Source organism: Diadema setosum, chromosome 13 (genome assembly GCF_964275005.1).
Source record: "Diadema setosum chromosome 13, eeDiaSeto1, whole genome shotgun sequence".
NCBI classification, from domain to species: domain Eukaryota; kingdom Metazoa; phylum Echinodermata; class Echinoidea; order Diadematoida; family Diadematidae; genus Diadema; species Diadema setosum.
Genome location: NC_092697.1, coordinates 36,981,410 through 37,007,099, shown reverse-complemented (window position 1 = coordinate 37,007,099; position 25,690 = coordinate 36,981,410). Strand labels below are relative to the sequence as shown.

The window sequence follows — 25,690 nt, the reverse complement described above, 5'->3', positions numbered from 1 at the left end:
CGAGTAGCATTCCATTTGTACTTTGAGGAAATACAGGCATAATATTCATTTGTACTGTTACTCATAATCTCTGTTTAAAACAAAGCTGTTAAACTCTGACAAACATTCTTTAAAGACTTTCATATGTTACATCACATTGCAAGTTGTGTTCATTTATCAGTATTAAATGCCGACTGATGTCTGTTTGTGTGGAAAGTTACTTGTTATGGCAGAATTTACTTGATAACTCAAGAGATTACAAATGAAGAGTTTGTTTGCAAAAACCGATAAGTCCATTTTTGAAGATTTTGAAGTACGGTCTCTGTCATAAAGTACAAAATAATACCTTTTAAATGATATATTGGTCACTACATGTAAAGGTATATTTTTGAAGCTATGGTCAAAAGAAGCAAAAATTTTCTTATTATTCTTTTTATTTTTCTTGACCTTTAATCGCAAATATCTCCATTTGGCAAATATGGACTTATCGGTTTTGGCAAACAAAATCTTCAAATTCAGTCAATGAGCAATAAATGATAGATGAAGATAAGAAAGGAATGGGAGGGCACCATACATGCACAAAGAGAAATCACGATAAGCCAGTGGTAGTCCCAAGAATCCGAGTTCATTACTCTTCAAAACATCTCTTGGGAAACACTTCAGATTTAAAAAAAAAAATAAAACAACAAACAATACAATGATGGAAAGGTCTTGCAAACATCAAAATTCCAATCACACTGGTTGAATCTTGGGTAATATTCTTTTGTTTAAAAAAGAAAATAATCTGTAATAAATTCAGCCCAAAATTTATTCCAACTTAACATACAATTGTGTGAAAAAAAAACCCAACATAATAATTATACAGATTCCTGAATGAAATATATCCCAGGTATGATGGAAAGCCAAAGATAACCCTCAAACTGATCTCTACAACATTTATCACAGCGACAGTTTCAGAGTCTGAAATAGTTTGCAACCTTCTCCGCATAACTTGTCATAACTTCTGACACTTCACACTTCCTCCTCCCACATGTACTGCTGTGGCATCAGAAGATTCAGGGATATCAAATTCATGAAATTTGTTTATCAGTTGCAATATCAAAATTATGGCATTAACAGTGTACAGAGATGATGACTGCACATGACGCAAAGTTTATGTCTTTCAAAACACTGGTCATTTTTCCGAGTAGCCAGTTATCTCGGCACTACATGCTCACATCCAACTATACATACCTCCCTCCATGCAAACTTACACATTGCATTTACTGCTGTGGCCATCTCAAATATGGTAATACGCACACACTCACACACATACACACACACACACACACACTTTTCTTTTCAATAATCTTTATTCATTGGCATTCAAATCAATACAAACACAGTATTATCAGCTGATGCTGCTGTAGAAACAGAAAAATCATGCCCTTTTTTTTTATGCAAGTAACAAGTGTTCTACCCAGGAGGTACATGTGCTACCACACACACACACACGCACACACACACACACACACACACTCACACACAAAATTGTTCAGTTCTCTTCAGAGGCATCGTCATCTGAAATTAGTTACTAAATGCAAACTCCATCACAAAAGTGGCCCTCAAAATTTGGCAATGACTAATTAAGAATGCTCCTGTAAGTGAGCAGCATCATTTTCTTCGAGCTATGGACAACATCTGACAAAACTGCGAAGCAATGCCATCATGTCCCAGAAATACATTTCCCTGGTTTGGAACTATATCTCTGTAGTACATTGTATCCTGTGAAGTATTCATTTCTTTCGAGAAGTTGTTCACAATACTATTATAATTGTTTGTTTTGGTTGCACAAAACATTTACATAGATACATTTAGATACATTGGATTAGCAACACATTTAGATAGATTAATGTTCCTCATTCTTTCAAATTGCCTATTTGAAAGAAAAAAAGTGACTTTGCGCAGATTAAATGAATCCAACCATTTGCATCTAATCCTTCAACAGCATAATCTATGTAATGAAATCAAGCAACTCAGTTTCATGACAAGATACTTTATTGTATGTTCGTTTTTTGGGGCATTGAATTTTCAGCAGGACTTTATGGTCTGAATTTACAAAGGTGGTTTAAATCTAGTCCATGGACTAAAATCAGCGTGAAATAGGTGTATCTTTCACTTGATGTATCAAGGCGCGATTGTTGTTGGACAACTGTCGGCATACACAGTCTGTCACATACCATGTACATCTAGGCACAAGAAATTTGCATAAACCATGGTCTAAATTGAAACCATCTTCATGAATTTGGGCCTGAAGGCTAAAACCAGGGAGGTGCTAGAGAAGGAGAGGCAACTAAAGCTCTCCTTTGAAGTCATGCGCGGCACCGCCGAGAAGTTATGCGTTCAACTACAGGTGTTACCCATGTGCTTTGACAAAAGAGAGCATCAATAATCGGGACTAGCGCTCTTACATCGCCAGTAAATAAGGAGAAACATCAGACGATCTTGGTATACGATGTTCAAGAGTTTATTGGCCGTGACCGAGTCAACTGCACACACGTAACACATAGCGTGCACAACACGTGGAAACCGATCAGAGTATGGAAAGCCACTTGATACAACATAACTATAATTATAATCATAATGGCGTGATCCCTTTCTTCTTTCCTCTCATTACTTAAATGATGATACAATGTACTACCTTGTACCAAATCTACTCGAAACTACTGTTTTTGAAACAGCCTTGATCAACAATACGGTGTCAGGCTATGCATGAGTAAAACAACAATCACAAGCACTATCCTTCACACCACATAGGGCCTAACTTTGAACAATGTAACATATACGATGTATAAACAAAACAACTATCAATATCCTTCTCACTGAAGAACTTATAGCTGTTACACAACTATTATCTATAGCGGCCAACTCTAAAAATAGATGTTGGTCACATATCCAGAACAAAACAATCGACAACATAACATTAAACAAATTAAGATTGATTATGCAACTAGCACATACACTATCACAAACACATTACATAATCAAGCCTACCTTACTCACATAGTATTTAGCTTGTATAACATCACTCACAACACGATTAACATACATGTACTAAAATTATTCTGATTAAAACACCTCCATTAATCAATAATCACTCTTTACCAAACATCAAAATAATTGACACATTTATAACTGCTTTAGCACACAGCGTAACGCATAAATAGGTTACACTAAACCCCAAACTTTGACAGAATAAAATCAATGAACGAAATATTGAGAACAGGTTGGCACTTTGCACAACAAGCAATGGAAGTACATATACCTACCTACCTCAATACGTACCCCTATAAAGAATACTCAAGGAATACTTCCATCACGCCTAATGGAAGTACATACATGTGTGACTACAACTGTACCTATCTTACTACATACACTGTACATCTATCATAAACACTCAACACTTACGTCAAGCCTCACTCCTATTTTCCTACTTAAGCCAAACGCATACTTACAATGAATCAGCTTATGCAATAAGAGGAATAGCGTGTAACAAAAACAGCAAAAATTAATAATATCGTTGTTACAACAATTAATGGGTATAAGATACTGGAAAAAGGGCCATAAACATACACTGTATGTGTATACATGGGAGAAGTGTGAAAAAAAACCCAAACCTATAGTCCAAGACTATAATGAACAATAAACATAACCACATGCAGTACAGAAGTCCATAAAACAAAAACATTATCCGATACACACCAAGGCCGAGTGTGAAATCTATAAAGAATAAAAATTGTCCTGAAGTATGGCTGTACAAGCAAACTACATTGTACTGTGATATACAAAAAAAAAAAATTAACAGTCATGAAACAGTGTGTTACGGATATCCGCATAGGATACTACGAAAGGTGGACAGAGGGTCAGGCCGGGAGAATGGGTACATGTACCTGCCCCTCAGAAAAGCTGCGTTTGTAAGCAAAATTTTCATATATCAGGTACACATATTATGAAAATGATTGGCAGGTATAAGAAGCAATGATCCGGTATACAATATAAAAACTGTGCCTAAAGATGACACCTCTTACAAATTACACTGTACATTAAAAAAAAAAAATGCAACAAAATGTAATGAAAATTCAAGGCATACAGGCACCACCATGGGAGAAGCTAATATACAAGTTAAAGTCATTGTGATAATCCAGAAATAAAATACAACCTACTAGTACATCACAATGTGAATTTACCAGCAGCAAGTACCAACAGGTATGAAACCTAGTACATATTGAAAACCAGCACATACACTGTAAAAGACTTCATCACACAGTAGAAAGAGGAGAATGTGCGGTCCCTTCCGGAAAGCAAAATACGTGTACAGCTGTATGTCACATCTGAGGGAAAAATACTCCCTTGGACTTGATACTAAGGTAAGTATGGAAATAATGGGAGGTATTTGACTCTTCAATACATGTATAAAATATGCAGACACAAGATATGCTGCAAGGAGCTGGCAAATAAAAAAATGTAACAAAGTTTTATGTTCATAACTTACTATTGACACTGAGCTGCAATAAGACAATGATAAAACACTTGAAACATATAACTTGACATATTCCCCTCATCTGTGAAAAAGAAAAGAATCATAAATTTTAAGAAAAAATGGCACATTTGTAACAATAGTGAACACAATTAACATAACCTTAATGCCACTTTGAGAAACAAAATATCCTGCAATGCAGAAAATATGAAGTAATAGTCCACCAACATGGACCTGTCAGAATTATGTCTACAATTATACTAACCATGGTTTAAGGAAAAGTAAAAAACAAAATAACATATAGAGTAATACACTGCTTAAAGCAGTAAAAGATGACAAGGGGATAAAATACCCTAATTAAGTCCTTCAACCTGGAGTGACTGGGGACAAGGGAGGGTGGGACGGCACTGCGAGGCCAGTAAAGGCTGGGGGTGCTGGGGGATGCGCGATCCAAGGCACAGGAGAGCAGTTGACGTCCGCGATCAACCAGTCGGTGATTTCACTGGAAGGAGCTTGGTGAACAGGATCGCTCTTGGTGGTCATCATCCAGCTGGCAAGATGCAGAGCACCATCAATGGGGTGAAGGGAAGGACCTCCTTCAACAGGGATTGAAGGCAGGCGGTGGCCAAAGGTCCAGGGGAACGAACTCCAGGTTGGGCTAGCGTCAAAGCAGGCAGGGCCAGCACTATCCACGGACAGGTGGAGGCCCAGGGTGTCATCATCGGCATTGGGGGTTCGTGACTGGTCAGCAGCGAGGATAGAAACCGCAGTCTGACTGGTTGATGGACAGACGTATGGTGATGGAGTATGGCAATCCAGCTGATGGACAGGATCACGAGGCTCTCCAGCAACAACCAGGGCTGACAGCTGGTCACTCCGGTCAAGGGCAGACCGACACTGGTAGCTAAATGCTGCCATGTCACGATTGGCATTGTGATGTAGCGGAGGCGAGACAGCCACACCATCACTGTTGTGGGAAACTCCTGGCGTCTCTCCATCAGAGCTGATGATGGGCCACTTCTGGTGATCATCAGGAGGGGTGATGTATTCGGGATACAAGGGGGGGAATGTCTCACCAGCACTGGGAAGACCAACACTCTCAGGAGATGGGTGGAGTCCCATCAGTGTATGACCTATGGGATTCCCAGAGCGAGGCTCAGTAATGAACACAAGCATATCAGGACTAACCTCAGAAGTACATGCAGGGGGATCAGAGCTAGGCTCAGTGATGGAAGTATCACATGTGATATCAACGACTGGGGATTTAGTGTGTGTACATTCATTTAGGGAGGACCCAGAACTATCCATGGAAACTAAGGAACAGATGCTATGTTCACTAGAAGAGGGAGCAGCACCAGTCCCACGAGAGTCACACTCAGAGCTACGCTCAGTAACCATGGTAACACTACTGGCCTCCGTACAGGGAAAAGCAGAGCTGGGCTCAGTGACAGGAGTAGCAGTGGGACGGTCAACCTCAGATCCACTACATGGAATGGTCAAAATACCGGAGGACTTACTCCTATGTGTAACTGGAAAATCGTCCAACCCATCACCCTTATCAACAAGGTCAAAGCCAGGATTGTCACCCTTAGACTGGGTACTAATGCCACATTCATCTTCCCTCTCATTCTCAGGAAAGCATTCACATGTAACAGACTGACATACTTCAGACTGACCACCAGTGTCACTTTCTCTCTCCATACTTTCGAGAAACCACTCACAACTACCATCGGGCTGATCCCCAACACATTGCTCATGTGCCTCACTCTCTTTGCACTTCCGGGCAGACATAGTAATCTGAGCATTGTCATGTTCAGACTCGATCGACTCAGGCTCATGTGACCGCTCATACCCACATGCACTAGTACTTGTTGCAGTTTTATTCATCTGCACAGGGATATCACACTCCCCATAACCTGTATGTTCAGATGTAGCCTCACGTACACACTCACACTCTGTCTCCATCTTCACTACATGGACAGTATCACTCATCACTGTGTGCACAGGCATATCAACACAACCTACGGTTACCGTCGAATCAGTGTATGTGAACACAATCTCGTCACCAAACATGATCTTGTGTTTCAATGGCCTAATAGACAAATCGTTGTGTTCCATGAATGGAGCACCTGCTGCGACCGCAGCATTCATATACCCATCCTCAACCACAAAGCCGTCAAACCACATCTCATAACCACTGTGGACCAGTCGGAAAGAAGTGAAACCAACAAGGCATGGTGGGAGGGTAAACGATTCAGCAAAATCAACGTAGTCGTCATAGCCAAAATCGTCAACAACGATATCCAAACCACACGCTTCAGCAGTTGACTCACTCACCAAATTAATGGGAGAACCAGAATGCATTTCTACCTGTAAAATCTCGTCATCACCTCCCCGAAGGGTAGCAGGGAAATGAGGGACCTTATCGTCAGGCTTGCGTGTCACTTCGAAGTCCGAAGAGGCATTGTCAACCGGGCGCCAGGGCTTGGCTTTCTCCACCTCCGGCTTCGCGGAGGCGGCAGCGCAACGCCGCTCGCGCTCGGATGTCGTGCCGTTACGAGTGGGCTCGGCCACAGCCGCGCATCGCTGCGTCGATGCTGCGGGCATTGCAGTGCGTAAAGCTGCGGCAACCTAATAAACTCGAACTGTAGTGTCTTTAACCTCGATTGTCACACCAAATTATCTGGTGAGCGTCTGACCCCTATTGATTGGGCTGGATTCACCTTACACTAGGATCCTGGTAGCGTCTATTGATGATTCATGGATTCGAATCAGCGCTGTCACCACGCCAGTAAATAAGGAGAAACATCAGACGATCTTGGTATACGATGTTCAAGAGTTTATTGGCCGTGACCGAGTCAACTGCACACACGTAACACATAGCGTGCACAACACGTGGAAACCGATCAGAGTATGGAAAGCCACTTGATACAACATAACTATAATTATAATCATAATGGCGCATCTAGAAATATTTGCTCCTACTGCAATTCGCTCTCTCTTTCAATGTGATGGCAACAATTAATCATTTGTGTACCTTGAATTGGAGCAGCGAATCAAAATGCAGTGTAAAACTCACAATTTTAGCAGCAAATAGTTTAAAAACACGCTGGAACACGCTTTAATGGAGTACTTTGTTTGAAAGATCAAAATATCCCTTATTAAAAGATAGAAAAATTAACATGCGGAAATGTGCGCATTATAGAAAAAAATAGGTTTTTAAGAGGGCCTAATTTTCATTTCCTTTCGATTTGCGAATTACGAAGAAACTAGAAATACATGTTAATAATATTGAATTCTTTCCTAAACTATTCCAAATCAATTCGAGTATTTCATATAAGATTTTGCGGTGAAATAAAGCTTGTAATTCAACGAAAGGTGAAATGCGCTCTTCGTCTCCGAACTTCGTCTTGCAACTAGAGCGGTGCCGAGCATGACTTCAAAGCGTAATGGAATGCTAGACATCCCATTGTAACGCCTTGAACCCAAACATGTGTTTGCATGAATTACGAAGAGTTGCCACTCCATCTCTGTAACACCTCCCTGCTAAAACCCTAAACATGTACAAGGTCTTTTGTCAGCCACATGGATAAATGGTTGTATCATATTACTTTACAAACATAATATAGGAATAGATGCTTGCAAAGGGTTTTTTGTTTTGTTTTGTTTTGTTTTTTTGTTTTTTGAGCTTTTAACAAACCTATATCTGTTGTGTTGGGATTGCCCTAATCCGCATTAACAAAATCTGAATACTGTAAAATGAGGAATGTTCGCGTGCATCTCAATTTCGCGAGCGCCAAGATTCGCAAAATTAAAATGCACGCAAAAGTTCTTGTCCACACTATATGCATTGAATGCCAGTGGCAGGTTCGCAAAAATTTCATGCCACAAAAAAAGGCTGTCGGCTCCAATTCGTGAAAATTTCATGCCGCGAATATATTATGTTTTCCAGTTATCAAATAGGCTCTGAACAGGACAAAGCAAAGTTTGACATGGTGAATCTGTAGTAGCTTCAGATTTTTGCCCATAGCTAATGTCTCTTTTGTTTACTTACTTCACTTGATATTTGCTTTTCTCCTCTCTAATTGGGTAAAATATCTTTATAAAATGGTCAATTCAAAGAATATGGGGTAAAGAAACTTTTGCTGGAAAAATGTCAGACTTCTATACTTGAAGAACCTAGGCCTTTCTGAATGAATATCATGCACAAAAGTACAACCTAAATATAAGCACAAATTTGTCCTCATGGCAGCACAGTACCTTTCAGCATGCAGCTGATATTTTGCAAATTAAATCTTTCTGTCCACACATCCTTACCTCTCACTTCAACATAAGACAAGTCACAGTTGCATACCACTTGCAAATAACAACAGCAGTCAGTTTTTCATTTTATTCCAGAGGACTAATTGTTCACAGAGCTGTCATTTACTTTTTCATTTCCCAAAATGTAGACAGTGTTGCTTACTCTTGGTCATAAATTCTGAGAAGCTTTAGAACAATGCTGAAGAATGTATCCGTATCATGTCATACAGCCATTTGACAGGATAACTTGGAAAGATCATTCATGATATATTTTTATACACACGAGCAATGAATGTCGCTTACGAAATACTGAAACAAGCTGACGTACTGTCTGAAGTGGCATAATAAAAGATACCAGACAAGTGGTGTAGTTACATAACAATTAGTTCACAATGAAATACACAGGAAGAAATGAGCCGATATATTCACAAATGGTATGAGGAGTAGATGCTTAGAAGACATAATGAAATGGTTTAGAAACCAAGACTGGACAGAAACAAATGTGACTTTGACACGACAGGAAAATAATGATGTTGTCACTCGGCACATAATACTATCAAAGTGGAAATTTTCCCAATCAAATAAGCGCAGAAACAAAAGCGCATGAATATTTTAGCTTGTAACGTGTAACAATAAGGATTATAAAGATGTGAAATTTATTTCACCATACCGAGTATGAATGATTACTCGTGCAAAAATTTCCAGTTTTAGAGTAGCCTAGGTTCCTTTCAGCTTCCATACCAGGGACAACAGCAGCATACCGGTGCACAGACAAGTGTGACATAAGCCATGTGAAAGCAACAGCATGGAAAAGAGCTCCTCCTACTCCTACTCTCACTCCACGATGTAATGCATAAAGAATAGCACAATTAGTAGTGTTGAATGGTCGGTCATTCCTGCACAAAATTGTTTCACAGTTGCTAATGTCAAATTTCTCATTCAAAGGAGATATGAACAACTGAAGTTTGAATCCCACATTAGCACCCTTGGCTTTGACAAGTTATCAGGTAAATTCTTAAGAGCCTGATTAATTCTCACATAAAATCAAATTACAGCAATACAATCTTAAACATATAATATTGAACTATGGAGCCCCTTCTTTCAGTTGCAAAAAACCCTAAAATATTGAAATATATAGAAGCACTTGAAGAAGAAGAAATAAAACAAAACAGCTACTGACCAAGAATTAACCAAACGCACAACAGGGTGTAAGTTTAAAATATGGGAAACACAGTTAACTGCTAGATATGTCCTTGTTGGAAGCTTTTGTCAAGCGATATGACACAAAATAATTTAGCAAGTTTCATACCTATATAATAATATGCAGTGAAAATACAACCTCTTCACTCTCATCTGTGCTTCCAATTTCTTAGCATTACAGAGAACTGACTTGCTTTTGTTAGAGTACCTGTGATTTGAATTTCCGATCAATCCAAAGACATTGTAAGTTTCAATTTATCACTTTCAAAATGTCTTGAACTCAACAAACTAATTGTTTTATGAAAATCTTATGCATATTTCCATCACAATGGCTATCAGCAGGAACTCCTACAATTGTTTTAAATTTCCCAAATGCTTACTTGGTATCTAAAACTGACAACAATGTTACATGTCAAATGAATCTGCCTCAAACATGCCAGATTGAAAGAGGAAGGCAGAATATTGACCTCGGTAGCCATACTGGGGTCAGAAACATCCACAAATAATGAAACTTCCTACATATATTAATCTGTATATCTCCCCCCACCCCCAATTTTATCATTTACCTTTAGCAATGTAATTGGTGTAACAGCATATTTTTAGAGAATGGAGGAAGGAATGCATTGCAATGATGGCCTAAACAATGCTAGCAAGAGAAACAATTGAAGACTGGACACATTGGCACCGACTAGTAAAGGGTCTAATCTTGGGTTGGATAAGCTGCAATATGAGTCACACCAAAAAGACATCTTCACAACCTCATCACTTGTTTTTGATAAAGTACAATAAAGTTGTTAATCAGATATTGGAACAATTATGCAAACCTAGATATACACTGTATCATTCGTGTTAGGGGCAGACAACGAAGAAAATTGCTTTTGTGAAAGATTTGGACAAGATGTTGAACGGGTTTGATATTCTTGCATCTTTCAGAACTTCATAACTACCACTGCAGCAGCTTGACAGTGTACAGTGGGATTCATATCACTTCTTACACGTCCCAGGTAATTCTCTGTTGCAGATAAGGGGTAAGAGAAGAAACACCTATAGGCGTGCCGACAAAGCACATTTCTACACCATAGCATCCCTAAAACTTACGCACATACCAACTTAGCCACTTATTGCATTCTGAAATTTTATTAACTGCATTTGTGTCTGGAATTTTTTCTGTGTACCTTTTATTTTCAAATTATTGATTCTAACTAATTCGGGTGAAGAAAGTAACAATACAACACTCCAAAAACAATACTCAGGAAAGGATAGTCAGTAACAGAATAAGGTGGGCACAATTCTCAGTATGGGTCTGACAAAGGTCAGATGTTACTGCAATCCTAAGTTTGCATCACTCTTTCTTGTGTGCCCTTTATTTCTGCAGTTGCTGAAGTGAAACTCAATTTCATTGTGTCATACTAAAAAAATAAAATTAAAGAATTAGAGCAATATTTCTTAATGTGAGTTGCTCTAAACATACTAATAGTCACATCTGCTTATTTTTGAGATGATGGAAAGATATTACTTAAACAACTTTAACACCTTTCAAATGGTAAAAGAGAAATCTGACTTCCGTGAAATATAGCACTGATGACCTTTAAGAGGAGGAAATGAATATTTTGGTGAATAAATTTGCACAAGATATTAACATCATTCTATAGTAATAGACAAATGACTTTCCTTTGTCACAATAATTAGAGGCTTTACTTCTTTCCAAGTAAATAAGGTGAATTAGGCTATAATGGTAGCTCACCTCTGTTTCTTAAAAGTCAAATTTCAATACAATACCAGATATTTACAATATAAGGGAAAAGCATATATTCACTATCTAGCCTATTTCTGAACGACTGAGTACTATCGGCTACTATCAGCTTCAAGCTCTGCAGAAGCCGTGCTTTTGGGCAAATATATACTCTGTAGCGATACACTGTTATCACTTGAATTACTTGGCTTATGTTGAGTTGTGGGTACAACATTTTCACTGGCTGGCAAGTTACCAAAACTATTCTCTCTCATGGTGTTAGAAAAAGAAGAGTCTGCTGTGCTCACTTCACTCTGTGAAGCACTTTGCATGCTTTCATTGGTGCTTGGCATTTCACTGCCCCCTGGTGGTGGCTCTTCATGAATTTGGAGCATGTCACCCTCGTGCGGATCATTGCTACTACTTGGGTGTCTGGCGATTAAATCATTGTCTGTGTTTGTGGTAGCATGACTTGCTGTGGTTGTTGAAGGCGTGGTGGCGGCGGCACTCGGTGTCGGCGCTGCTGCCTGCTGGCTGCTTGATGCTGCGGCAGCCGCCTGCCGACGATTGAGCAGGGTTCCTAGGTAGAGCCCAAAGAGAGTGCGACGTTGCCTCCACACTGGTTGCTGCTGAATGGCTGCAACATTCACAGCTGGCAAGGGTTGAGCAGCCTGCTGCTGCTGTTGTGGCTCTTGTTGATTCTGTGTTGTCTCGGCTGCAACATTTCTTCTGTCTTGGGTTGCTCCTTCCCTGGCACCACTGCCTTGCTGCTGGGCATTCTCTCCGAGGTTGATGTTGATGTTGATTCGCCCATGCATGCCACCATGTTGGTTGCGTTGCAGCAACACCTGTAACCTAGCTTGTTGAAGAATTGCTGGCAGCTCATAATGATGAAAGAAGTAGATCATAGAGTGCTGAAAAGAAACAATGCAATACAACACAGAGGTGAGTATATAATTACGTACACAACAAGTTTGCTGATAAACTGACAAGTCCTCACAATGACCCTGTCACCTTTCACAGCAACATGAGTCAAGACAAAAATAATCTTTAAAACAAAAGCCTTATAAACAGAACTTAATTGGTGCAACATTTTGGTACCTTTTGCTTCCAAACAACAAAGTTAACTCCTCACTAGGAAGTGTCTATAGGGCTTGCACAAGTCTCCCACACCTAACTGCAAAATGGTAGTAACCAAGTAAGAAGCTGAATGAGTGTGCTTGATACAAGAACAACGTAGCATGTATGACAAACAGTGGTAGGTGAAAGTCTGTGCATAGTAGGCGCAAATGTGGTCCACATGATTAGAGCGATATGTGCTGTCAAACACTTTTAAAATTATCAAATAGAAAGAAGGCATTGTACAAACAAAATTATCAATGAAATGCTCCTACAATTATATAGATGATGGTGATGACCACTGATTACTGTTGTTGCTATTCATTATCAAAATGTGAATGTCTCTGCTATTCAACCACACTTTATCACTCTTTGGGAGAGATTTACTTGTTATCTTCTCTTCTCCATACTATCATCAGCTGCTAAGTTCTTAATGGAAATTTTCTCTGCAGAAGGTCCCTTACATTTTGAGAGAAAAAAAAATGAAAGATTGGCATTTGATTTGCATTTTACGACTCTAAATTACATTTCAAATATGACTACAATGGGTAAAACCATAAATCAATTGAACAGAAGGTCGTAAGGCGCAACTACCTCCGACACATGATACGAAATCTACAGCACATTGATTGACATTACCTGAATAAAGAGCCATGATGTAATTAAAGCTAGACTGCTGTACTGGCCGTTAAAGCGATAGTGGTATGCGTAGAATGCGAAGTGGTAGAGATAGAAGAACCTGTGTGATGCAGGAAACAAATGAGAGAACAAAATCAAATAAAAGTGACAGTGATAGACACTCCACATGTAACAACATGCACACATATATTTATATCACAGTAAGTAACACATGACATGAAAAACTGGCAGTTCACTGAGTACTAGTTAATGTTGGTGAGACTGCAAATGCTCGGCAAGACAATTATAAATGAATCTCCTGTGGACTATAGAAAATAAAGGCAATACTGTAATTTTCATATAAGACAACATGAGTATCTTATAAAGCAGTTCAAATTGTCTATCTACAAATATTTCAAAATGTTCTAGTTTATTCTGCTCACTGCACTGTTCAAATTTACTAATAGACTATGAGCTCATAGTCTTCTAATGACAAACGTGCTCTTATATTTCTCCATCCCCCCCCCCCCTCTTTTCACTTTAAATAATGTTTCTGCATGTTTCTCAAAGGTAATATCTAAACATTTAAGCAGTTGCCTTGAGAACAGAACTGGGCTACTTCTTAGGCACAACAAAGTTAAACTTATGAATGACATCATTCAAGGTATGGAGAAAAAGGGCAATTTCTGTATTGAATAGTAAATTGTTACCAGTTTCATCTGGCCTTTGACCCTAAAATTCATAAGATAATCACTGTCAGGCAGAACATGCATAAATATGTAGTAAGTTTCAAGATAACTTGAGCCACTTCCAAGATATGGAGGAAAAAGTTAGTTCAGCACTTTTACTTGATCTTTGACCTTTTGACCTTTGAGGCAAAAAAAGAAGAAGAAAAAAAAAAAAAACTTCCCAGGGAATCTCTATTGGGTTATACATGCATACACCAAGTGTAAAAAAAAAAAAAATCCTGCTGGCATTGAATAAATATGAGGGAAATAGTAAAATTTTGAAGTGTTGCCCTTGACCTTTGACCCCTAACCTTTGACCCCATGAACCCTAAATTCTCTAGATAATTACTGCCAGTCAGTACATGTATATACACTATGTTCCATGAAGATACCTTGAACAATTTCCAAGGTACAGAGAAAAAAAGTGAAATTATAATATTTTTACTTGACCATTTGACCTTTGACCTTTGATCGCATGTCTCCAAACTTTCACCAGAGAATCTTAATTGCATAATACATGTATACACTAAGTTTCAAGAAAATATCGTCAGGCATTGCATAGATATGGTGGAAATAGTGAAATTTTACGTATTTGACCTTGACCTTTTGACCTTTTGACCTTGAGCATGTACATCCAAAAGTTGATAGGCACAATTTCACCCCCTAATACACATACATACCAAGTTTCATTAGGATACCTCAAAAGGTTTTTTAGTTACGCTGTCCACAAAATTTATTACGGACGGACGGACGGACGGACAACCCGAAAACATAATGCCTCCGGCACCACTTTGTGGCGGAGGCATAAAAAAAGCTGTAGAGCAAGGACGACAGCACTCACCGTAGCCAGTGTCTCTTGGTGATCTGTGTGTGGCAGCAGATTGCATCATACTGGTCAGCTACCCACACAATCAGAATGATGTAGAAGGCTGTCGTCGTGTCATTGAAAAACTCTGACATGATAGCCTCCATTCCTGGGCAGAGAGATGAAGCAAATTTTTGTTACGTTCCACATATTACCACATCAGTAATGCGAACACACAAATTCTGATTATAAATTCCATGATCCTGAATCAGCAAGTGATCCCTAGCACTATTACTCAAATCTCTCCTTCTATTCACCATATATTGATATACATCTACTGTATTCATCAAACAAGAACATGAATATTATATATATATATATATATATATATATATATATATATATATATATATATATATATATATATATATATATATATATATATATATATATATTCCCAAGGTGGGACATCATCACATCACCAGTTCGACCCAGCTAAAGCCCACCCCACAAAACGCCTGTACAAAATCAGGACACCACATAATTAGCAGCCTGCAAGCAGACATTGCATTGCACGGTCTAGGCTCAAACACACACTTGATAGTCCAGCATAGCAACAAGATCTTGTGAAAGTCTATGAACAAACACAGGAAGTAGCCCTTGACTCTGCTACAAGTCAAAGGTCAAAGGTCAAACTGATGGATGCACTCACCAACCAAGGCCAAGATAACAGTCAGCAGAGGGGCAGCCGGGAAGGCAATGGTTGTATTCATCTCCAGCATCTGCAACAGGTCAACTGGACAGAGATGGAAAGAGAAATCACAACATTCAAGTTGAGTACCACTTTCTTAAAGGTACCGTTTACCATTGGGAGCAGTGATATCAAAAGTGTTCGAGATATCACATTTGATGCATATGTGTAGGTCAGGTGTATCCCAAAACATCCTACCATGCAATAAAGCCAAAAATATTTATAAGGAGATACCACTATTTTTCTCAATAATCCATAACTGTAAATGGTTTACTCTACAAACAATTTTATTATAACTATAGTTCACATTTTGTCTATTAAATAATACTCAACACTGATAATGCTGATTAACATTTTAACATTGACTGCTTCTATCCCTCACTCACATGTAATATTTTGAAGCACTAAAGCTTGGCCTTTGTTTCATCTGTGAATGGTAAACAATGCCTTTAGATATACAGATTATTGTTCAATGAGGAAAGCAGACAAATGTCTAAACATGTCCTTATATCCATTTGACTGACCTATGAAGACGAATATCTGGTGATGGGAGTATCTGAGGAGCATGGAGATAGAAATGGTGAAGATGAGCATGATGAAACCAGCTGCGATGTACGACGAGCGTGCCATCCACATGCTGACAAAGCGGTAGTGCTCTCCAGTAACAACATTCCTCAAATAACCTAGGGATTTCAGTAGAGAAAAGTTGCAACAACAACAACAAAGAATATTGATTTTTGTCTCAGTTTCAGCACAAAACAAAAACACGGTCTACATTTCATAGAGTATCAATTCACAACACACACACAATGTATTTCGAAATATAATATTAAACTAATTCCAAACCAAGTTCCAATTCTATAATTTCTGAATATCATTTCAAGAATAGCTGTCATTAGACAATATCAACATTTTGATCTTATTTCTATCGATAAGTTTGCAAGAAATAAAAGGAAGTAAACACACCACAGGAAAAAATAACGAATTACAGCAAAAACAGAACTCTGTTACATTCATGCTCCTTTGGCAAAGCAAAGTTGCATACCATCTCTCCATACTATACCTTCATGCGGTATGAAGGAATGGCTTGATTACAGAGAAACGGGTACAGATACTGTACATAGAAGAGTACGGTACCTTTATTATCTTCATATTCTGCCAAGCTCTTGACGCTAGACATCAGAATGTCATCATAGCCCAGGAACTCATCCAGAAGGAACCTACTCAAGGCATCACCAAAGCACTCATCTTGTGCTGGGTCTGGAAAGGAATTGGGAGGAAAAAAATGAACACATCCAGGGTGCTACATAAGCACTTGCCCGATTGGCCGGGGCAAGTGAAAATCAATTTCGGGCAAGTGTTTTTGAACAGTGAGAACAAATGCAAGCAAAAAATTTTGAAACCATCTTTTTTCCCCTTATTCCCCTCTACAAACCCAGAGTAAATCATACAGAAGCCCACAGATAATGGCTGTCTAGTTATGCAATGCACTTTATATTTAATTTAAGCAACTTTCCAACACTTAGTGTAGAATCCCAATGCAATGCAATGGCAACTTTTGATTATTACTACAATGTGTTTAAGCATGCGAATCAATGTGTGCTGTTTATTCAAATGATTGTGTTTCATTAAGCCCTTAACCTACACAGATTTTTGAGACTACTCTTAGATCAAGGCGCATGTAATTTTTGGCATTTTAGAGACTATTCTATGTCTCATTATATATTGCTATATCTCTGTATGTGAGTAATGTTGCACTCTTATATTTGACAGGGATATAACCAGTACAATAACCTACAATGTCAGAAAACTAAATTTCTGTGTACAGATACACTTTAGCATAAAGTACATGTTCAACATGAGAACTATAAGTACCCATGTTTATGTCGGATCTTTTCAACATGTACTGATTTGATGTGACAATGAGCAAATTGAGCAAAATTATACCATTAGTATCATTGCCAAATTGTATACATAATTTCAATCACTCCAACCTGCACATTAAAATTAGTTGCTGAAGTCACAAAAGGGAAATGAGAATGCTGAAGCAACAACTGGAATTATGGTTACTCCTGTAGTCTTTGGAGGCAGAAACCTCCTATGAAAGCTTCTGAAATTACAGCCTCGGAGGATGAAGTCTCTATCCTGTAATCCCGCATACTCACCTAGCTGTATGACCATGACAGGTATCCCAAGCCGTTCTCTCGTGCTGGGAGATAGTCGTAGAAATCCATACTCCAGTGAATACTCCATAATGTACTCATCCACTGGCCAGACTGTATCATGGAATAGACCACAGTTGGATTGATATTCATTTATTTGTTTGTTTGTTGTTGTTTTTTGTTTGTTTGTTTGTTTGTTTGTTTGTTTGTTTTTTTTTTTTTTTGGGGGGGGGGGTGAAGAGGAGAGGATGAGAAAGGGAAGAAAAATGCTGAACAATTCCATCATATAGAATCAATTGTCAAAGCATGTACTAATGTTGGGCTTGATACAGGTGGCCAGGGGCCACTAAAGATTTATGTATGACCCCGTTTACAGTGCGGGGCTGGGCCGAGCCCGGCCTCAATTGCGCGGCTGAGCCTCGCAATTTTGTCCGTTTACACTGCTGGGCTCGGCTGCGCTTTTAATTTAAACCTTTCAATATTTTGTTGTAGTGGCGCTCTGCTTGTAAACAAACGCAATTTGGTATAGCCTGGTTTTCAGACCCTTTGCCAACTGGATTCCGTGGCGACGAAGTTGCCGTTCGGGCAAAGGCCTTTGCCGAAGGAAAAATCCTTTGCAGGACAAAACCACCTTAAACTATACTAGTTTTCCACGTTGAGGGGGTTAATATCGTGAATAGCGAAATAGTACGGGCAGAGGGTCTGGAAACCAAACTAAAATTGGCCGCGCATTTGGCCCAGTTTGCTTTTACACCAAGAAGAGGCCGGGCTCGGCCGCGGCTTGGCCGCGGCCGAGACCACCTCCAGAGCGAGGCCAAATGCGAGGCTAATTTTGGCCCCGCATTTGGCCTTTTGCGCGTTTACACTGAAGCGGGGCTGGGCTCGGCCGCGGCCGAGCCTCGCACTGTAAACGGGGTCTAAGGCTACCAAATTTCCAAAACAAGTTATCTTTTGGTGGCCCAATTGGGCAGCTGATATTCAAAATAAATTTTCATGCTTTATTCTGTTTTGGGCCCCCACATTTCTTTTTCAGGCTACCAGAGAAAAAAAAAAAGTTAATGTTGAGCCCTGATTTGTGTATTTAGATTGTTTGTTACCAACTTGATACATTCAAAGATTCTATAAACATAATATGTCTTGGTCTGAGAGCCATGTTTCATTTCACACATTATAAGCATCATATAAATCATCTCCATTTCAAAGGCAGCTTAGGGTGTTATTCTATTTTTAAAGCATCTGAAGTACTGAGAGAGAGGTGACAACACGGCCACTTGTACCCACCTGCTCTGGTGAACATCTCAAACTCGGAGACTGTCTCTCGGAAGGGCTGCATGTTCTTCTCCAGCGAGTGAGTGTTCGGCAAGTCGCCCACGGTTGAGTTGATGGCTGTCCACAGGATGCCCTGCAAGAATGACCCCTTGACCACGTCCTCTTTTCCTTCCTTGACCGCCTCCTCCCCTCTGACCACATCAGGGTATTCCCAGTAAGTGGGCATCAGACTGACGTTGGCATATTGGGGGTCCTCCTCCACTTTAGTCACTCCTGCATCAAAGTCAAATCAGATTTAGGATTCCTGAATCACAAATGATGAGGTACTGTAAAACGAGGAATGTTCACGTGCATTTCAATTGCACAAATTCCGCAAGCGCCAAGATTCGCAGAATCAAAATGCACGCAAGAGTTCTTGTCTTCACTATATGCATTTGAATGCCAGTGGCAATTCGCGAAAATTTCATGACACAAAAAAGGCAGTCGGCTCCAATTCATGAAAATTTCATGTTTTACAGTATGGGCAGGGCTGCCAACATTCAACCATCAGAACTAGGAAGATTCCAGAAAAAAATCAGGAAGATACTTGTATTATATACATGCATCTCAATGAGAAAAATAATTCTTGAATGAGGTAGATTTGTATATTCTCTCATCTAGACATGAAGAGATCTTGAAGTTTTCAGGAAGCTTCATACAGAATCATGTAGACTTGGCACCTCTGTATTCATAGACAGCAGAGTGCAACCCAAGCTCATTTAAAAGAAGTCAAATTCACTTGAAGAGAGCATTTTAATTCATTGGAGGGGTCAACAACTACCTTCAGAAGGTACAATGTACATTTAAGATAAGTGATAAGACTTTCTCCTACACAAGACCTCAAATTTTTTATCTTTTCCATTGAGCAGTGTTTTGGCTCCACTAGATGAAATGGCATGATAACACACAATTTTCAGCTAGACTCAGTGGGAGTGTAGCTGATTGTAGCAAAAAATTGACACCACTGTAAAGTCACGTACAACAATATCTGAAACATAACACGGACCAGGGCTGTCGGTGGACAGTTCTTTGCAGATGAAAATGAGGGGAGTAATTCAGACTCTGAGAGACACCCCGAAGTTTCTTTAAAAAAATATCTTACAGGTCAAAATTCCACACCTAGAAATGATGTAATTGGCATTTAAGACTCTTCTTAACGAATTGGTTTGGAATCTGGATTGGTCATTAGCTGTGCAACAATAACAACAAAAAGCAAAGCAAGCGAATAAAAAGTTAGATGAAAAAGTATTAAAAAAATAGTAATGAGCTTTCAAATATATTGATCTAATTGACAACAGATGCAACATTTTCTTTAGCCATCCCGAAAGTCCACAAGAAGACCAGTGCAGGCATGAAATATTATCTCCACTAAGGAGGTTATGGTTTAGTCCGTCTGTCTGCTTGCAAAATAATTCAATAAAAAGTTGCCAATGGATTTGGATGAAACTTACATGATAAGTTGATAATGACACAAGGAGCAGATTATCAAACACTGGAAGTGAACCAGACCAGCATCTGGATCCACGATTTATATATACACTGTATACATTTTTGAAGGATTGCCATTGGAAAAAAAAGAGTAACAAAATCATGGGAGTTCAAACTACACATATTTGAGGTGTCCTTAGTGCACTGAGCGTGCACTAGAGCTAGAGGGGCAGCATGCAGGAAGCTGATGAGGGGGCTTTTTCATCATTTGGAAATAGGGCAATTTTCGACATGCGTGTATGGGTGGAAATGAGCTGCCTGGTGGAGGTCTGCACTCTCAGAGCACTTTCCTAAGTTCATTTTTTTGGTCTATCATTAGATTGAATATTTATCCAGAATATCTTACCCTGAATCCTCCTTCCGTAGGACAACTCATAGATGGGGCCATCTGTGCGATTCCGCACGATCTCCACACGAAGGATGCCCTCTCTAGGCCACTTGTCACGGTAGTCAGCCAGACAGTTGATGGGCGAGCGGGAGAAGGTGCGATGAATGTACGCCAGTACAAAAAGTGCAGTCAATGCCTTTGGAAAAGTAACAAAAGAAATAATGCAATATGATACGAGGAAAGATTGAATGTCTGTAAACATATCATCCAGACTGAACTCTATCATCTTGACCTAACATGTATATTCTGTACATAAAATGCATTAAATGCTAACACTATGCTACACCCAAGGATTGGGGGCATGCTGTTAAAAAAAAAAAAAAAGAAACAAAATTAATCACAGAATTAAGCTACCAAACCATTTAAATGTTGCTAAAAATTATTTTAGCAAGTACAGTATTGTAACTCTTCTTGTAACATTTCCTTGAATGCATGCTGGGGAAATTGGACACTGCACAAACGCTGGCCCAAACAAATAGAAAAGTATGCCAGCTATGAAGTATCATAACAGATTTATATGGGAGATGATGATGCAAAGAGCAAACAAACAAAACAAAAATGGTCATTGGTCTCGTAAGATTAAAGGGATGGTACAGTATTGGTGGAGATGAGAATTGCGAGATACCAAGAAAACACTTATGAAATAGTACACAGCATACCATTTTAAGAGGAATTCAAAGTTTATTTGATGAAAATCCGGTTTGGAATGACTGAAACATCCAAATACGAAGTAAAACAAAGTGATGGTAATAAAAGGTGAGTCCCACACTTTATTAGAATCACTCTGTTTTGGATATCTCGGCCATTTCAGAACCAATTTTCATCAAATAAATGTTGAATTCCTCATGGAATTTCATGCTCTTTCATATTTCATAAGAGGTTTCTCATTGTCTCACCAAAAAATGTTAGAAACCTGAAATTAGGTCTCAACCAAAACTATACGATCCCTTTAAGCTAATTGAGCAGATACCTTGAGAAGAATGGCAAATTCAAAAAATCTCCTGATGGGTGGAGGGAATGCCCTGGCATAGGTGATGGCAATCTTGAAGAAGAGGGCGTGAAAGAGTCTGTCTCGGACGTTGAGCAGGGGGTTGTTGTTATTGTTGTTGTTGCCACGGCCGTTGTTGACATTCTGGGTGCCTGCTGGAAGATTGGGCAGAGGCTGGTCTTCCTGATGCGGCTGTGCTTGTTGCTGCGTCTGTGGCTGCTGCTGTTGCTGCTGCTGTGGTACCTGTGGCTGAGATTGATCACTGCCTTGAGGATCCTCTGCTTGCTGCTGTTGTGAAGGTGGTTGCACCCCAGAAAGAGGGCCAGCAGGGGTGTCAGCAGTGGCAGACATTGTCGAAGACAGCGATTTCAGGAGAGCTCACTAGTTCCTACTCGTAGACAAAGTTACAACAGTAAAGAAATTGCACAAATTTGTTACAAATTCATATACAATCTTATACACCCTTCTACTCATACAAATTATGCCTTTTCTTTTTTTTTTTTTGCTGTATTAGCACCCTATAAGGAAAGATGTGCAGTGATACATGTAGGGCTCAATAATAACTTTTTCTCGGGTGGCCAGAAAAAAGAAATGTGTTTTGGCCAACAATAAACAGAAACACAACAATCCATTTTCAATCTTTAGTGACTGATGGGGCCATATCAAGAGATAGCCTTTTGGTAGCCCATCATAGATTTTTAGTGGCAATGGGCCATCGCCAATTTTGAGCCCTTCATGGGTTTCCCGTCTACTAGATTATGTGGATACATTCTGTTCATATGTGTTGTGACACCTGGCTTTGGAGTTGGGCAAACTCAGGGTGCATGCGTTCAAGGGCTCTCCTAAAGTGAACCAAATTGTACCAAAACAGTGCCTGAGGAGCGATCACACGCTCCTATAAGGAGAGTTAAGTGTGCCTTACTGAATCGAACCAAGCCAAAAAAGTGGACTATTTCCCGATGTGCTCCAAAAGTGTACCGAAAACATACCAAAAGTTCACATGTGAAGAATGCGCGTAACTGTTAGACATTGCACATCTATATGCAAAGCCACAAAGAGTTCATTCTCTTTAACGTTAATTGTTCGGGACATCTGTAACTTACTGCGCCAGGTGAATGACCCTGTTGCTACAAAATGTGTGACCGCCTCTAAAAATAACTTGTGAGGTACGCTTTCTTCAGAGCACTTGTAACACTCCAAACCTGGCACGACCTACCATGCATACGGCAGTACGCTTCGCTGAACGCTTTGCCCAACTCTTCCCATCATGTAATTTATATAGTATTGCCTTACTAGACCTTGAAGTCTATAAAATCTTGTTTCTATTAATGCAGCCATCATGTTATGCAGCAATATTTCTGCCAATGCATAAGGATGTGGAGCTTGCCCCATCCCATTTCTCCTATAAATTTTACCCAACAACAGTTGGTCTCTCGAAGACTCGATGCTAGTCGTAGGTGTAACATTTTTGGAACACCGGGCCAAGGAATGATTCAATATCCCTATATAGGGGACGACTGATACTTGATTATCATTAAGGTTGCTTTAGGACCTACTCAGCTTTCTAACAAGGCCTACGTTACTTAATACTTACTCTCTACGCAAAAGTGTAGTGTAACGTTTAGGCAGGCACGGCGTCGTACCATGCGACATTCACTTGTGTACACTAGTGTGCGCCCATGACTTTACATTGTGACTTTGTCAATGCATTAAAATGCTGTGTTTACGTACCCTGCGGTGTAAGGGGTGAAAATAACCGATGATGTCCACTGTCTGCTCCGAAGTTTCGTCAGCAATCTATAAAACGGACAAATGGCGAAAACCCCAACCTAATTCTGAGCATTTCCTTCGTCAGAATTTTCTGATAAGATGATGGGGAAGGGCGATGCAATTTCACCAGACTATATCTTCACTAAATTTTCTTCGCTAATTTCTCAATGTGTGTTCTATAGTGGCCATTTTGCGTGTATGAAGAGGACGAGTCCAAGTTGTGTCAAAAGGGGAGGACGGGCTTTGCGCTTAGATACTTCGAATATCTTTTGTCTATGAGCATTTTATTTACTGTACTGGAGTAATTTGCATGGAGGGTTTTAGGAGCGACTGAATATTTTTGCTTGATGCCAGTTGCAAACTAGGGGAAAACACTTCTTGGACTGCCACTTGCGATGTGAATTAAGGAAAAGAGAGAGAGAGAAAAGAAAAATACAACCTATAGTATTTGCTGGTAGGGATTGACAGTAGCAATTCCCTAATTACCAGATCCTCAAAAAAGTTTGGGCTTGATTGCCATTTAGTGATAATTACATGTATGTTGATCATATTGACGGTATTTTCAAGGCTTTGCAAAATCTATGCTTTCTTAATATTTTATGCGGTGCAGACAATGTATTGTTATGAATTGTTATAATGTACGGTGTATATGACCAAAATAAAAATAAAAAAAATCAAAAATCAAAAATCAGAACGGTTTGCAGCAAGGGGGACTAAGTGCCTAACTAGGCGGACAAGACATTTCATTAATCATCTATTCGAAAATATACTTCATCTATCCATTAAATTCTACATTACCAATCTCCAGGTATAGATCTACTTATTATCAATTTACCTACATGTTCAGATTCAGATTCATTCAGGTTCATTCAGATATGACGTACTGCATGTGAAAATGTTTTCTCATCCACTTCTCTTGTTATCTCGATCTATTCATTCTCTATTATCATGTTTTCCATTTGGATTTTATATTTATTCATTCACTTCCTTATCTACTAATATTTTCTTCCTTTCTTTCTTTCTTTCTTTCTTTCTTTCTTTCTTTCTTTCTTTCTTTCTTTCTTCTGTATTCATCTATTTATGATTCATTAATTTCCTTATATTCACTTTAAAAATTACATAATAGCCTACATTTTGTTTATTCTACTGATGAAAGCAGCAAACATGCTAATGAACAGTGTGTCATACACACACACAGAAATAAAGGTGCAATCTCTTCGGTCTATACCTGCATTAATGGAGAAATGCCAGGACAACATGTCAAAAGGATGCCATCAAAAAATATGTGGCAAAATCTTGTAATGACAGGTTTTATGCTGTAACTGAAATGAAGATTTAAAAACAAACAAACAACTAATTACATGAGCACCTGAATAGTGCACAAAGTGAAAGTTAAACTCAATTTGCAAATGAAATTAACAAAATTTACAAACTTAAAAAAGGAATATTCAAGGCTAATAGGCCTACACACACACACACACACACACACACACAAATACATATGGATATAAATGTTAAAATAAATACATACAGTTGTATGTATGTATACAATGTATACATACATATATGCATGCCCTAAGTGTGAGGTGTGTTAAAGTATCACTCTTTCTTCACTTAAATAGATATAAAATAGAAACAAGAGTGTCCACAGTCATATATGCTGGTCGAACAATCTAGGCAGGTCACCTGGATGTGAGAGGGTAATGCCCTTGCTGGATTGGTGGATGTGTGTGGTTTTTGACTGATGGACTTAATATGTAGGAAATGCAGGTTGTGATGTATACATTTAATCTATTACATTCTTGCCATCTCTGCAATGCAAATACCACTGGTACA

General features: G+C 39.1%; 1 protein-coding gene across 1 annotated transcript; it reads right to left on the bottom strand.

The window, feature by feature from the left end:
• Window positions 1-8,475: 8,475 nt before the first annotated feature.
• On the bottom strand, window positions 8,476-24,038 carry LOC140236747 (membralin-like). The gene is made up of 11 exons (XM_072316675.1): window positions 23,816-24,038; window positions 22,067-22,472; window positions 21,055-21,232; window positions 19,194-19,454; window positions 17,916-18,026; window positions 16,888-17,010; window positions 16,275-16,433; window positions 15,712-15,795; window positions 15,036-15,168; window positions 13,488-13,587; window positions 8,476-12,643 (listed from the first exon to the last, which is right to left on the bottom strand). Exons 2-11 carry the CDS (start codon window positions 22,433-22,435, stop codon window positions 11,843-11,845), a joined length of 2,319 nt encoding a protein of 772 aa, XP_072172776.1. The 5' UTR covers window positions 22,436-22,472; window positions 23,816-24,038; the 3' UTR covers window positions 8,476-11,842.
• Window positions 24,039-25,690: the final 1,652 nt, after the last annotated feature.

Coding starts and splice junctions, on each gene's coding strand:
- LOC140236747 (XM_072316675.1), bottom strand. CDS start 22,435: ATGTCTGCCACTGCTGACACCCCTGCTGGCCCTCTTTCTGGGGTGCAA. Junction 21,233..22,066: donor AATTTGCCATTCTTCTCAAG/GTATCTGCTCAA, acceptor ACTTTTCCAAAG/GCATTGACTGCACTTTTTGT. Junction 15,796..16,274: donor CCAGATATTCGTCTTCATAG/GTCAGTCAAATG, acceptor ATCTCTGTCCAG/TTGACCTGTTGCAGATGCTG.